The sequence below is a fragment of the Eulemur rufifrons genome, chromosome 8 (assembly GCF_041146395.1).
Source record: "Eulemur rufifrons isolate Redbay chromosome 8, OSU_ERuf_1, whole genome shotgun sequence".
NCBI classification, from domain to species: domain Eukaryota; kingdom Metazoa; phylum Chordata; class Mammalia; order Primates; family Lemuridae; genus Eulemur; species Eulemur rufifrons.
In genome coordinates, this window is record NC_090990.1 from 122735906 (window position 1) to 122750434 (window position 14529).

Genomic DNA, 14529 nt, shown 5'->3' on the forward strand with positions numbered 1-14529 from the left:
TTGGATCTTTTTTCTTTTTTTTCTTACTTAGTCTAGTCTTTCCATTAGGTCCAGAGAGGTTTAAAAAAATGAGTGGATTTAATGGATTCCATTTATGAGTGGCTTCTATGAATTTAATTGTGACAAACCCTCCACAAAGTATGTATTATTATTACTCCTGCTTTACAGTTAAGAAAACTGTGGCTCCCAAAGGCGAAAGGAGAAGAAAATTGCCCAAGGCAGTAGGTAAATGGCAGGGACATAGGGAAGTCCCGCTCTAAGTCCAGTGTTCTCTCCACAATCCACTGATACCATCAGATTCCAGCAGGGAGGTGAGTCGGCTGGTGGGAGCAGCCCCAGTGGGATTCCCAGGCCCAATATAGACTTCGACAAAGAAAAGAACTTAAGAAATACTTGCTGAAAGCATGGATGGATGGATGGATTGAGTTAAGTTGAGTTGAGCTGAATCTACCTACACTAAACAAAGCTAACTTGAGCTAAGTTGGGATTGAATTAAATGGAATTGATTAGCAGAACAATTCTCTTGTAGTAAGCATCCGTAACCAAAGAGGCCACCCTTGGGAGAATGGCACGCTCAGTGTTAACAAGGCCATGGAGAGAGAAATGCCCTTACCAGGAGAGAGGAATGGCCTGTGACCCAGGACAAGGCCAGATCTGCCCATGCAGCCTAAGAGACAGCACAACATAGCATCATCATCCATGGTTCCTGAGAGTTTTCTGATAGCAGCTGTGTTGAATCATTCCCATCCTTGTACCATGTACTCCTTTGGACCAAAAGATGCATTGGCAAATAATTATGACTGGGGGGATTAAGGATGGGGCTTGTGGGATATTATCCTTGAATGTTAAAACTAGAGAGGTCTTCAGAATCTCAATGCTTGGTGAAGGTAATAAAGACTAGATCACGGGAGGGGTGGGAGGAAGCCCTATAAAGGTACAGACTAGGTGGCCTCACTTACCCCTGTGCCTCCAGCAGTGGGAGGTGACCAGTCAGGGCTCGATGACTAAGAGGGTGGATGGGTAGATCGATGAACAGACGGATGGCTGGGTGAATGGATGGAGTACGCAAGGTGTCCACACACCACCTCAGGGATCAAACCTGATGGTCTCCAAGACCCTGCAGTCTCTGGCCCCTCATCCTCCATTTTTCAGATTTTAGTTCAATCATCACTTCTTTAGAGAAGCCTTCCCTGATCTTGCATCACACACCTCTTTTTTACGGCACTTCTATAAGATGCGATTTTACATTTATTTTTTGAATCCTTTGATAATATCTGTCTCCTATACTAGATCTTATCCTCTGTGAGGGCGAAGACCATGGCTGGGTTATTTTGTTGACCGCTGTGTTCCCAGCACCCAGCACAGTGTCTGGCACAGAGTAAATGCCTAATAGATCTTTCCCGACTCACCGATGGACCGAATCTGTTCTCAGAAGCACTCTGCTTAAGGGAATGCAACAGTTACAGCAATCAGCAACAAGATCCGTCAAGAATTTGCTGCATGCTCATCATGTCACTGGGAGTAGCAAGCCCAAAAGCAAACCCACGATCTGGGCTGTGTCCTGTCCATGCCTACTCTCTGTCCTTCTCAGGCCAAGAAGTACACAGTCTCTAAGCCCATGTTAGCAATTAGCAAGTTTTTCTTAGGGTAGGTTAAAGGTGACTGCAGATTTGTGACAGTCCTTCCGGAGAGAGGTGGGGTCTGCATCCACGTCCCTGGAATCTGAGTGGTCTCTGTGACTGCTCTGACCAACAGAATATGGTAAAATTGATACTAGCCCATTTTCCGAGCCCAGGACTCGAGGGAAGCTTCATTCCCTGGCTCTTGGCATCCTCCCTGGGAGCCCTGAGCTGCCATATAAGAAGTCCCCCTACCCCAGACCACCAACCTAGAAAGGCCACTCGTCAGCAGTCCCCGACAATGCCCCATGAAACAGATAAGCTGCCCAGTCAAGTCCTGTCCAAATTCCCGATCCCCCGGAAAGGGAGCAAAATAAAATTATTGTCTTTAGTCATTACGTTTTGGGGTAATTTGTTAAACACCAATATTTAACAGGAACAGTGCTATTCCAAGGGCAAAGAAGTGAGTTTTGAGCAGAGGCTAAGGCACTCTTCTCCCTGTGGTGATAGGGAACCTAATAAATATCAGTGACTGACCCAAATACATTGTGGACAGGAAGTAACAACAACACAATGCCAATATAGGAGAGTAACCTTGCCTCGTGTACCAGACCTTGAGGACATTCTGAGCCCAGGATTCAGGACAGTCATGGTTTCCAAATACCAACATTTTATAAAAGGAGAGTTAGAGTCCCACATTTTATATAAATGTGAGTCACATTTTCCATTTCAACAATGTTTATTGCGGGAGTTTTATTATTTTATTTTTAAATAATTAATATGATTTACACAACTATTCATAAGATAGTCAACATTTTATTTATTAAGGGCTGGTATTATGTAAAATGAGGTTGGGACAAAACCAAACCAAGCCAACCCGTGCTGAGGGGGATTGTGTTGCAGGGCGATTATAGGGGCTTCCTCCTCACACAGCCCCTCCTTTCTCCCACGTGGTCAGTTTTCTTTGTTCCTTCCTGGCAACCGCCCCCCTCCCCCGGGCTCTGCATTCCAAGGAGGCTTTCTCAGGTCTGTGGTCGGTATTCCAAGCAACGGACACAGACCGCAAAGAGACACAGGAGGCGCCCTCACCTGTCAGGTGTGCAGAAAGACCCCACAAGGAATCCAGCAGGTGGTGGCTCTGGGATCCGGGCTGGGGTCGTCTCTATCCAGAGCCCTTGATCAAGCCATTTCCCCGAACAACCTTGACTTTACATCGTGAGGATTGGGTTTTAAGTGACAAATACTAGGGATGAGGAATCTGTCCTAAATATTCCTAAACTCTGAGGATGTGAGTCTGATAGAGGAAAATTTGAAATTAAAATGTGCAAACAGAAGTGACCGAGAAACATCTTTCCTTCACATGGGTGGTCAAGACTGAACTTCTGCTAGTGAGTCGGCAGATCTGAGCAATCCTACGTGCGGCCCTGGCCGTGCGCGCGCTCCAGAGATGCTGGCAGCTTGGTAATGGAGAAAAGAGGAGAACGGATTTCCTTCCCAGCGCCACAATGTTTCTGTCTTTGGCTACTGTTGCTAAAAATGTGAGCAACAGTAAACTAAGCTCAGTGTCACCCAGCGTGGCATGTGGGATGCAGATTACAAACGCTTTTCTGAGTCAAGTGCCGTGAGGGCAGATGTAAACCTAATAGTCATAAAACTGTTTTGCCACAGACACGGTTTATTAAGTCTAATAAAGAAGGGTGTGGGGGTAAGACCTAGTAGGACCCTAGTTTTCCACAAAGAAGCTGGATGGCAGAGAAAGAAAGGCGGAAGGAGGGAGAGACCTGCACCACTGGCCCTGTTTATATTTGCAAGGTCAGTGAGATGGCAGCCCGGGAGGTGGTGAGTTATGATCGTGTCTGTGCCCCAACCAGTGTACCTGAGATGGAGTGAGATGACACTCGCACCCTGATTAGAAAGCAGCGAGGGCTGGCTGTTCGAGAAAAGACAGGCCGGGAAAAAGAGGACCTGGGATCGATACATACCTCATCATAGGATCAGGAAACAGCGGCTAAAAAGCCTTGAGGGCGAATTGAAAGAGAAACAATAAAGAGGAGTTTGATGGACTTCCTAACCAAGAGCCGGAGACGGGTGCAGCTTTCCTTAAACCTGCGATTTTCAAAATTGCAGACTGTAACCAATTAGGGTATCATAAAACCAATTCAATGGGTTGTGCCCGGCATCTGGGAAAGAAAGGAAAAAAGGAAAGAAGGAAAGAAGGAAGGGAGGGAGGGAATAGCACCATCTATTGTAAGGATAAGTGTAGTTTTGTAAAACTTTTTAAAATTTATATATACATGTATGTGTCTCTGAGTTGACATGTGCATGTAAATGGCATGTCCTGCTGGAGATTACAGTCGGCGAAGTTTGCAAACCGCTGCTTTAAGCCAGTTGCCAGGCTGTCCAGACACGGAACGGAGCGGAACTGGGGTCCTTCCACCCAGATGTCCTACAGCTGCGCATGTCCTGTCGAGGAGTCCCTTGGAAATGACACGGAGGCAGAGTCCCAGGAAGGGGGTGCCTTTCTTGGTTTGGCTTTTGCAAAAAAGGACCAGTCTTCTGAGCTCTCTCTAAGTGCTCAGTCACTTTGGAGAAAGTGACCACACACAGGCTCTATGGAAAGAGAGAAGTCAGTAAACCGAAGAAAATCGATTTTTAGCAAGCTGTTTCCAGCAGGCTTAGCAAAAGAGCAGAGGTGGAAGAATCTTCACGGAAAGAGCACTGTAAGAGAGAAAGGGTAGACTAGAGGAGCCGTTTCCCAAGGAAACACGAGGACAGTGAGGACACACAACAATCACACTCCACGCCCCCATCTCCTACCCCACCCTCCGCCCAGCATCGCTCACGGCAGGAAAGGCAAGAGAGCTCGGTTAGGGAGCTTCACTGAAGGGCCAGGGAAAAATGCCACGGTGAGAGGAAGCCCGACCAAGCCTCACCAAGGAGTTCTCAAAAACTGCAAAGTCTTGAAAAATTCAGATCTGAAAAGCCAAAGCAAGAAATGGATTTTTGACTGGCAAAGATATAAAGGGAAACAGAAAAACATTCTTCAAATCAGGAACAAGAAAAGGATAAAGAAGTCTTTGCTCCTTTATTTAGAAAGAGAAAACGGTGTTAGCTGAGGAGGAAGAAGCAGAGGCAGGGGTTGGTTTGTAACCCAGCACACTCGTTTCCAAGGCTGTTTATTCGGGTGGCCGGGCAGGTCTGACGGGGATGTGTGAGGAGGAAGTCCCCACCAAACTGCCCCACTGACAGGGGGCTTTAAATTTTAGTGTCAACTCATGAATTACCCAGGGAAATTTGCCTGGCTGGGAGATGGATGAGTCTCTAGCCACAGGGTTTCTTGCAGAGAGAGTGACTCACAGCGGGCGAGGTTTGAATTTAAGGTGCTTGAGGCCAGTGCCTGACTCAGGCAAAAATGAAGAGTTGACGCCCCTATCCACTGTCTACACCCCTTTCTCAGGTTCTTCATTCACTCGAGGGTGAGATTTACAGATGAAGCTGGAAATGTTAAGGCTCCCTGCCAGGGCAGCAGGCAGGCTTCTTCCCTGAATTCATTTTGGCTGCTTGGTAGTGGCTGTTTGGAGCACGGGGTGAAGTTTTGCAAGGCCCTGTCCTAGTTCCACAGGAAAGAGTACAGTTATGTCTGCCAGGGACTGGATCTAGGGCTGGAGTGGGTTGAATGGCGGCCCTCCACCAAGGTATGTCTCCCAGAACCTGTCGATGTAATCTTTGTTGGAAAAAGGATCACTGCAGAAGTAATTAAGTTAAAGATCTTGAGACAAGATCACCCTGGATTAGGGTGGGCTCTAAAGCCAGTGACAAGTGTCCTCCTAAGAGAACGGGAGAACAGGGCAGAGGGCCATTTGAAGGAGGGGGCAGAGGGCCATTTGAAGGAGGGGGCAGAGGTTGGAATTACGCTGCCGTGAGACAAGAAATGCCTGTATGCAACCGGAGCTAGGAAGAGGCAAGGGAGGAGATTTTCCTAGAGCCTTTTGGAAGCCACCTACTTTTTGCAGTCATTTGTTATAGCAGCCCTAGGAAACTTGAGTCTGGTGGTGAGGTATTAGCTGACTCGGTGCATAATTTAGTTTTAAAAAGGATGCAAACGTTTAGCTAAAGAAATAAAGCAAGAAGGATGAAATTCCAGGCACTTGTCAAGTACAAGGAGGACTGTTCAGGATGGGGACCACGAGCAATAAGTGACAATCTGTTGCTCAGACTACAGTATCTGCTTAGGGCGGAATTAGAGAAGCCTGATGTCTTAACTAGTGTGTGGGGGACTCTGGTTGAATAAAAATTTCTTGACATCATGAGTTACTGAAAATAATTGGTTTCAGATATTTTCCTCTGGAAGAAAAAGGGAAGAGAACCACCGTTTATCAAATCCCTAATATATCTTTATATATATTATGTTATTTATTTTCTACCACTCGGTAAACTGTATTCCCATTTTGTGATTAAATAATAGATGCACGCTCTCGTGGCTAATAAGTAGGAGAGCAGATCTGACCACAATTTTGTCTCAACTACACCACTTAAGTTCTTTCCACAGCACCACGCTGCCTCCCACAAGAGGGTTTTATTTATCTTTTCATGGCTTTTTAAAAAACAGCTTTATTTGAGGTATAATTGATATGCAAACTCCACAAATTTAAAATGTATAGGTTGGTTAGGTTTGACAAGCTGACACATGTAAACATCTGTGAAACCATTACCACGATCAAGACTGTGAACTTGTTTCCTCATGTCCTTCATAAGCCCTCCCCAGGCCACCGCTGATCTGCTTTCTGTCACTGTAGAGATTTGTTTGCATTTTCTATAATTTTATACAAATGGAATCATATAGATGTACTCTTTCTTGTGTGACTGCTTTACTCAGCATACTTATTTTGAGATTCATCTATGTTGTATGAATCAATAGTTTATTTCTTTTTATTGCTATATAGTATTCCTGTTTATAAATATACCACAGCGGTGTATTTATCTATTCAGTTGTTGGGGAACATTTGGGTTGTTTCTAGTTTCTTGGCTCTTACAAGTAAAGCTGCTGTGAACATTCATGGACAAGTCTTTATATGGACGTAGGTTTTCATTCCTCTTGGGTAAATACCTACGAGTAGAATGACTGGATCATATAGGTGTAGGTGTGTATGCTTAGGTAGGTGTATCTTTAACTTAGCAAGAAACTGACAAACTGTAAAATGGTTGTACCATTTTAAATTCCCACCAGCAGTGCAGGGTTGTTACAGGTACTCCATACTCTCACCAACATGTGATATGATCAGTCTTTTTAATTTTACATATTCTAATAGATATGTAATGGCTGCTCATTGTGGGTTTTTTTTTTTTTTTTTTGAGACAGAGTCTCATTCTGTTGCCCGGGCTAGAGTGAGTGCCGTGGCGTCAGTCTAGCTCACAGCAACCTCAAACTCCTGGGCTTAAGCGATCCTACTGCCTCAGCCTCCCGAGTAGCTGGGACTACAGACATGTGCCACCATGCCCGGCTAATTTTTTGTATATATATATTTTAGTTGTCCATATAATTTCTTTCTATTTTTAGTAGAGACGGGGTCTCACTCTTGCTCAGGCTGGTCTCGAACTCTTGACCTCAAGCGATCCACCCGCCTCGGCCTCCCAGAGTGCTAGGATTACAGGCGTGAGCCACTGCGCCCGGCCTCATTGTGGTTTTAATTTGCATTTCCCTAATGACCAAGGATTTTGGACATCTCTTCCCGTGCTTATTTGCCATCCACATATCTTTTTTGATAAGTATATGTTCAAATCTTTTGTCTAGTTTTAATTGAGTCATTTCCTTATTATTGGGTTTTGAGAGTTTTAAAAAACATATTCCAGATACAAGTTCTTTATCAGAACTCCCAGTCTGCGGAGTTGTCTGTTCACTTTTTAAGACACTGTAAAGTCAATCATCTGGATTTATTTAGGCCCGGTTCTGTGCAATGCAGTGGGATTGATTGGACAGTGCTCAAAGCCTGTGCAGCTGCAATAGTTTATACTTCCCATTTTATGATGACATTGTGGGAACAGATAGCTCATGAAGCATCACCATGTGTTCGTCTCCCTGAAACTTTCTGAAAAGGGCCAGCTAATTGGGATCAGCTTCTAGAAAGCAATTTCTCAGTAGTACACGCAAACCGAGAAGCTCATCAAAACCAATAGGATTCAGCAGCAGCCACTGAAAACCCGGAGGAAATTTGCTCTGGGTGTGAGACCATGCTTTAAGGCAGCTCAGCCCATTCCACATGTAAGCGGGTCTTCCAGGCTGAGCCTGTTTTTGCCTAGGAAGGGGACAAGCTGTTGGAAGGGCTAAGGATTGAATGCCATTGGAACTTCCCTATTAATAAATGCTTTTTCTTGGCTGTGCAGAAGGTTTTTAATTTGATCAAGTCCCATTTATTTATTTTTGTTGTTGCTGTGATTGCCTTTGGGGTTTTCTTCATAAAGTCTTTGCCTAGGCCAATGTCTGTAAGAGTTTTTCCAACATTTTCTTCTAGAATTCTTATAGTTTCATGCCTTACGTTTAAGTCCGTTATCCACCGTGAGTTGATTTTTGTGAAAGGTGAAAGGTGTGGGTCCTGTTTCAGTCTTCTACGTGTGGCTGTCCAATTTTCCCAGCACCATTTATTGAAACTATCACCAGAGCAAACAGACAGACTACAGAACGGGAGAAAATATTCCCATGCTACACATCCGATAAAGGGCTGATAGCTAGAATCTATATAGAACTCAGGAAAATCAGAAAGAAAACATCAAACAACCCTATCAAAAAGTAGGCAAAGGACACGAACAGAAACTTTTCAAAAGAAGACGAATGGCCAAGAAACATATGAAAAAATGCTCAACATCTCTAATCATCAGGGAAATGCAAATCAAAACCACAATGAGATATCACTTAACTCCAGTGAGAATGGCCTTTATCAAAAAGCCGCAAAGCAATAAATGTTTGTGTGGATGTGGGGAGATAGGAACACTCACACACTGCTGGTGGGACTGCAAACTAGTACAACCTCTGTGGAAAGTAATATGGAGATACCTCAAAGAGCTACAAGTAGAACTACCATTTGATTCAGCAAGCCCATTACTGGGCATCTACCCAAAAGAAAAAAAGACATTCTATAAAAAAGACATCTGTGCTTGAATGTTTATAGCGGCACAGTTCACAATTGCAAAGATGTGGAAACAACCCAAGTGCCCATCAATACATGAGTGGATTAATAAAATGTGGTATATGTATACCATGGAGTTCTACCCAGCCACAAAAAACAATGGTGATCTAGCACCTCTTGTATTATCCTGGATAGAGCTGGAGCCCATTCTACTAAGTGAAGTATCCCAAGAATGGAAAAACAAGCACCACATGTACTCATCATCAAATTGGTATTAACTGACCAACACTTAAGTGTACATATAGTAGTAACATTCATCAGGTGTTGGGCAGGTGGGGGGGAGGGGATGGATATATTCACACCTAATGGGTGTGATGTGCACCATCTGGGAGATAGACATGCTTGAAGCTCTGACTCAGGTGGGGCAAAGGCAATATATGTAACCTAAACATTTGTACCCCCTAATATGCTGAAATAAAATAAAATAAAATAAAATAAAATAAAATAAAATAAAATAAAATGCTTTTGTCCTGTGGCAGGCTAACTTCATGTGAAACTAGCAGAATTGGTCTTCCCTGCTTCCTACCTCCCCTTTCAGTGACTACCCCACCCTTGCATCATACTCACTATTGACCTTCCCCAACCAATATTCTGAGACTCTCAGTCACAGCAAAGTGATAGGCAGTTAATAAAATTCATAGTCCGTAGGGCAGTGCTATGGTTTGAATATGGTTGGTCCCCACCCAGATTCATGTTGAGGTTTGGTCCCCAGTGTGGTAGTGTTGGGAGGTGGTGCCTTTAAGAGGTGATTAGGTCTGCAAGAGAGGTGAATACCTTTCTCAAGGGAGTGAGTTGTTACTCTGGGGGACTGGGTTCTTTATCTCGGGAGCGGGTGTTATGAAGTGCGGCTGCCTCTTGTGTCTGGTCTCTCTGCACACGCCTTCTGCTCTCTCTCACATGCACTCCCGCCATGTGTTGCCATACGTCGTGTTATGGTGCAGCACAAGGCCCTTGCCAGAGTGGCCACTTGATCGTGGACTTTCCAGCCTCCAGAAATGTGAGCCAAATAAACCTCTTTTCTTTTAAAAGTACCCAGTCTCAGGTATTCTGTTAGAGCAACAAAAATGGACTAAGACAGGCAGTGTTTAAAATATATACAGCAGACTTTACCTAGCCTGTCAATTAGACAGTTCATAGTATTGTTTACACATTGTATATCCTTAATGACTGTTAGCTGCTAAAACATTCTAGTACTTATCTTCTGGTGCACATAGGTACTTATTTCTGCTAAATATTATCAGGAGTGAGCCTTCTGGGTCAAAGGACAGTCATGTGTTTGGCTTTAGTAGATACTGAGAAATAGTTCCAAATGGTTGCTAATTTATACTCTCACCAGCAATGAATAGTTCTGATTGCTTCACATCCTCATTAATATTTGCTATTGTCAGTCTTTAGTTTTAGATATTCTAGTGAGCATGCACTAGTAATGAATTATGGTTTAATTTGAATTTCTATTATTTCTTTTTTTAAATCTATTTCTACCTTCATTCTTCTATGGTCAGAAAACATATTCTGTATGATTTCAATCATTAAAAATTTGTTGATATAAGTATGGTCCAGTATACGATCTATTTAAGTGAATGTTCCGTGTGTACATAATAAAAATGGGCATCCTGCAGTTGTTGGCTATGTGTTCTCTAAATGCTAGTTAGGTTAATTTTGGTTATTGTTTTGTCCAAATTTCCTACATTCTTAATAATTTTTTTGGCCTCATTCTATGAGTTGCTGAGATAGTTTGTCTTTAAAAATACATACAGTTGACTAAGATTGTGAATTTAATTTTTCATTCAGTTTTGTCCATTTTTTGCTTTATATATTTTGAAGTTATATTATTAGACATAGAAATTTTAAATTATTATATCTTCCTGGTGAACTGAAAGTTTGATTATTACAAAATGTCACTCTTTGTCTCTAATAATGCTTACATTAGAATCTGCTTTGTTTGATATCAATATAGCTTCACTGGCTTGCTTTTGGTTAGTGTTTCCATTTGTGGCCGCTTGGATTCTCCAAAGATGATCACAGTATTTCCCATTCCACTCGCTCTCTTTAGGGTATCACCTTGCTACCTCTCATGGAGTCATGGAGTCTGTGTTGCCTACCTTTGAAACTTTGTGGATCTTTGTGACAGCAGAATGTGGCAGAAGTGACACTATGTGACTTCTGAGGCTAGATAATGAAAATTAATAAACTTCTGTCTTGTTCTCTTGGATGTAACTTTTGGAATTTAGCTACCGTGCTTTGAGAAGGCCCAAAGTGGCCCATATGGAGAGACCGTCTTAGATATTTTGGCCAACAGCCCAGAAAAATCCCAACATGAACTGCCAAACATGTGAAGATGCCTCTATGAGCCACCCTCAGCCTTAAAGTCATTCCCAGTCTTCAAATCTTTCCAGCTGAAGCTGCAGACATCTTGGGGCAAAGACAAGCTAATGCCAATATGCCTTTTCCAGGTGCAGAACATAATAAAATTTTTTTTTATGCCACTAAATTTTGAAGTTATAAGCAATAGTAACTGGAACAGTGTAGCATAAGTTTTCTATTTTTTGTTAACCTTTGTATGTCCTTATTTTTAAGGTATGTCTCTTGTAAACAGTATGTAGGCTTTTTAAAAATTGAGTCTGATAATCTTTGTCTTTTAATTGGAGTAGCCCATTTTCATTTAATGTAATTACTTATATATTTGGGTTTAAATCTATCATCCTACTATTTTCTTATTATTTGCTGTGCTACTTTTGTATTCTTTTTCTCTTCTTTCTTTTCTTCTTTTGGATTGATTATATTTTACTTTCTCATCCTCCCTTCATTGGCTTGTTAGCTTTACATTCTGTTGCAAAACTTTCTAACAATTACACTAGAAACTACAACACGCATCCTAGATTTTCCACCCAAACTTACAGTTTCAGATAACCTCTCCAGATAACTGTCATTGAGTTGAGACAAGGAAGCAAAGAAATAAAGCAGGACGGAAAATTATACATAAGAAAGAATTTTGAGTGTGGTGACTAACACAAGGAGTTGTTTGGTCTACACAGATCAGAAACCTACTGAGTTTTTTGAAGGGATCATGCTTTCAAAGAAACCACGAGCTTTAAAAAGCCTTTGGGTGGTATGAGCCTCACAACAGCCTTTGGGCCCCCAAATTTCCATGAGCAGGACACAGTCTGCAAAAGCTATACAGCCTTCTAGGAAGACATGCCTCCCACGCCACTTTAGATGTGGCTACTGAGAGTAACGGACAAGGAGGAAGGCGCAGACAGTAGGGCGACAGGCCGGAGACAACCACCGACAAGGGAGTTCCTCCCAGATATCCAGATAAGGGCAGATCTAGGAGGTTTCCCCACATCTGCGCTAGCCATGCTCATTAATCATAGGATTTCTATCAATATAGCTCCCATTCCTTTCTTTATAAAATGGGAGCCCTTTGGCAGTTATCCCAGCGAGACCATAAGGTGTTACCTTCAGACCCGAGGGAGAGAATGCACACCCCTCGGAGAACCCAGCCTTAGAACCAGGTATGCAGCAGTTGGTGAGAGGGAGCTGGGGTTGTCTCACTTGGGAGGCAGGAAACATGTGCTATGAGTGCGGAAAAGGGTAACGTGGGTTGACTGACGCGAGAGGTATATGTGGCTGAGACTGCTGTGTGTCAAAGAAATCACTTCCTCTTTTTCCTGGGCTAATGGATCTTATTTCTCACCCTTCCTTGCAAGAAAGCATGGCCTCGCTGAGTTCCAGCCAATGGCATACGAGTGGAAGTGAAGTGGCCATTCTCAGATCTGGCCCAAAAAACCTCCCAGGAAATTCTCTAGTCCCTTCTCCATTCTGTCTTGTTACTGATGAGCACAGAGAGACTTCAGAAGCCGTGATTTAAAATGGCACATCCACGAGATGGAAGGGGCCTCAGTTCCTGAATTACTGCTCGGGGTCCCGTTTTGGAACTTATTTGAGCAAGAAAGAAACGTCCTTTTGATATAACAGCTAATATTGCCCTAAGTAATGCGCAAAACTGCCACCTACCCCAGCCACACACGAAGCTACCTCTGCCTTATCCTGGGGTGTACAAGGAGGGAGGGGTGTATTTTACATCTCTCATTCCTGATCATTTTTCTAAGTGGCAACATAATGCTGAGTTTCCAAGAGTCCCCAGACCCCGTGGAGGCCACGTGCCCTGGCCTGTAACTGAGGAGCACCTGCCCTGCTTCCATCCTAACCCAGTGGCGAGGACCTTTGAGCCCCGAGAAGCAGGAGCCAGCAAGACCCCAGAACTGAGAAAAAGCGAAGTCAAACAGAGTTATAAATACTTAGAGGTAAAGTCACTTTGAGATATTTCTGTTGGGCCTTGCTTTCTCTCTTCACAGACAAGGAGACACAGGCTCAATCGTTTGAGTCATTCTTCTCATCAATTTGGTGACAGAGCTATGAATAGAAGTTGGGTCTCCTGCTATCGTTTATAGCAGAAGGAAACGGACAGGCACCCACTATTTTAGCGGGCAGTTAAATACGACACCTCTGTAATGTCTCGCGATTTGTCTTAAAAATTCATGCAAATTTGTCAGTTGACATCGTAATATTTTCTCAAGTATTTTAACGTAAATAAGAACGTTTTAAATTACTTGTCATAAAATGAAGAGGACTCCCCAGGAAGATGCCTCGTGTTTCCCTATCTCTCGGAACCCTGCCACGTGCCCCCGGCATGCACATCTCCCAGTTTGGAAGACACGGCTTGATCATGGATAAAAAAAATCATTTTAGTACTAGGCACTGTTCTATGGGCCTCTCCTATGATCTGTGGCCTGTCGCCCCCACATCCAGCCCCAATCCTAGTGAATGAAGCACGAGCAGGTGGATCTGCCAAACTCCTACTCATCCCTCGAGGTTCAGGTCCAACAGCATCCAGGAAGCCTCCTGTGACCCTTCCAAGTCCAGCTGTTCCCTGCCCTGGCCCAGACATACTAATATCTAGCACTTACCAGGCCACACTGCGATCTGTTGGCCTGTTTGCCCCCTCCAGAAAGTACGACACAGAAACGTACTCGGTTACGTTTGTTAAGTGAGGGGACTTGGATGGTGGCTGTGGAGTCCCGGGGCCCGCGGCTCATGCTGCTCCCAGCCCTGCCGCGCGTGGCTGCGGGGCTGTGGGAGTCAGCGTGCACTTACTGGCTGGGGGAGGGGCTCCGGAGGTAGTGGGCCTGCACTGCCCTCACGTTGGCTTCATCCTCCTCGCCCGGGACCACCTGCTCCTCCTCTGGGTCCCCACTGGTCGCCATGACAGCCTGCCAGCCGCTGTAAGTTTGGCAAGGAAAAGGCAGTTAGAGAATCAGGTTCTAGAGGTCTTTATGGGGGGGGGAAGTGTCAGTGATGTCACCTCAGTGGAACTAGGAATGGGAAGGTCACCACATGCTAATACCCTGGAGGGCAAAGGACTCCCAAGGAAAATCCAGTGAGACCTGGGCCAGCTATAGTTAACAGGACACCAAGCAGCACACGCCACGCACACGCACACGCGCGCGCACACACACACACACACACACCCCTGCACTCATGCACACAGCTTTGTCCCTGCTGGGGGAGGTGCAGCTGGCCTTCCTCGGTGACTCTCACCAAGGCCACAGGAGTCAGGGCCTTTGGCTCGGGCACCATCCCACAGCCTATTAAGGGACATGAAATCCCCCAGCAGCTGGTCTCAGACAGCATGGCAGGGCCCTGCCCTCGCGACAGAGCCGCCACCC

General features: G+C 44.4%; 1 protein-coding gene across 1 annotated transcript in view; it reads right to left on the minus strand.

Moving 5' to 3' along the window:
* The window catches only part of STYXL2 (serine/threonine/tyrosine interacting like 2), a 28925-nt gene extending 14836 nt beyond the window's left edge, over positions 1-14089 (minus strand). Inside the window, exon 1 of the mRNA XM_069479107.1 lies at positions 13958-14089. Coding sequence (XP_069335208.1) covers positions 13958-14067 — 110 coding nt within the window. The 5' untranslated portion in view covers positions 14068-14089. The remainder of the gene's footprint in view (positions 1-13957) is intronic.
* Positions 14090-14529: the final 440 nt, after the last annotated feature.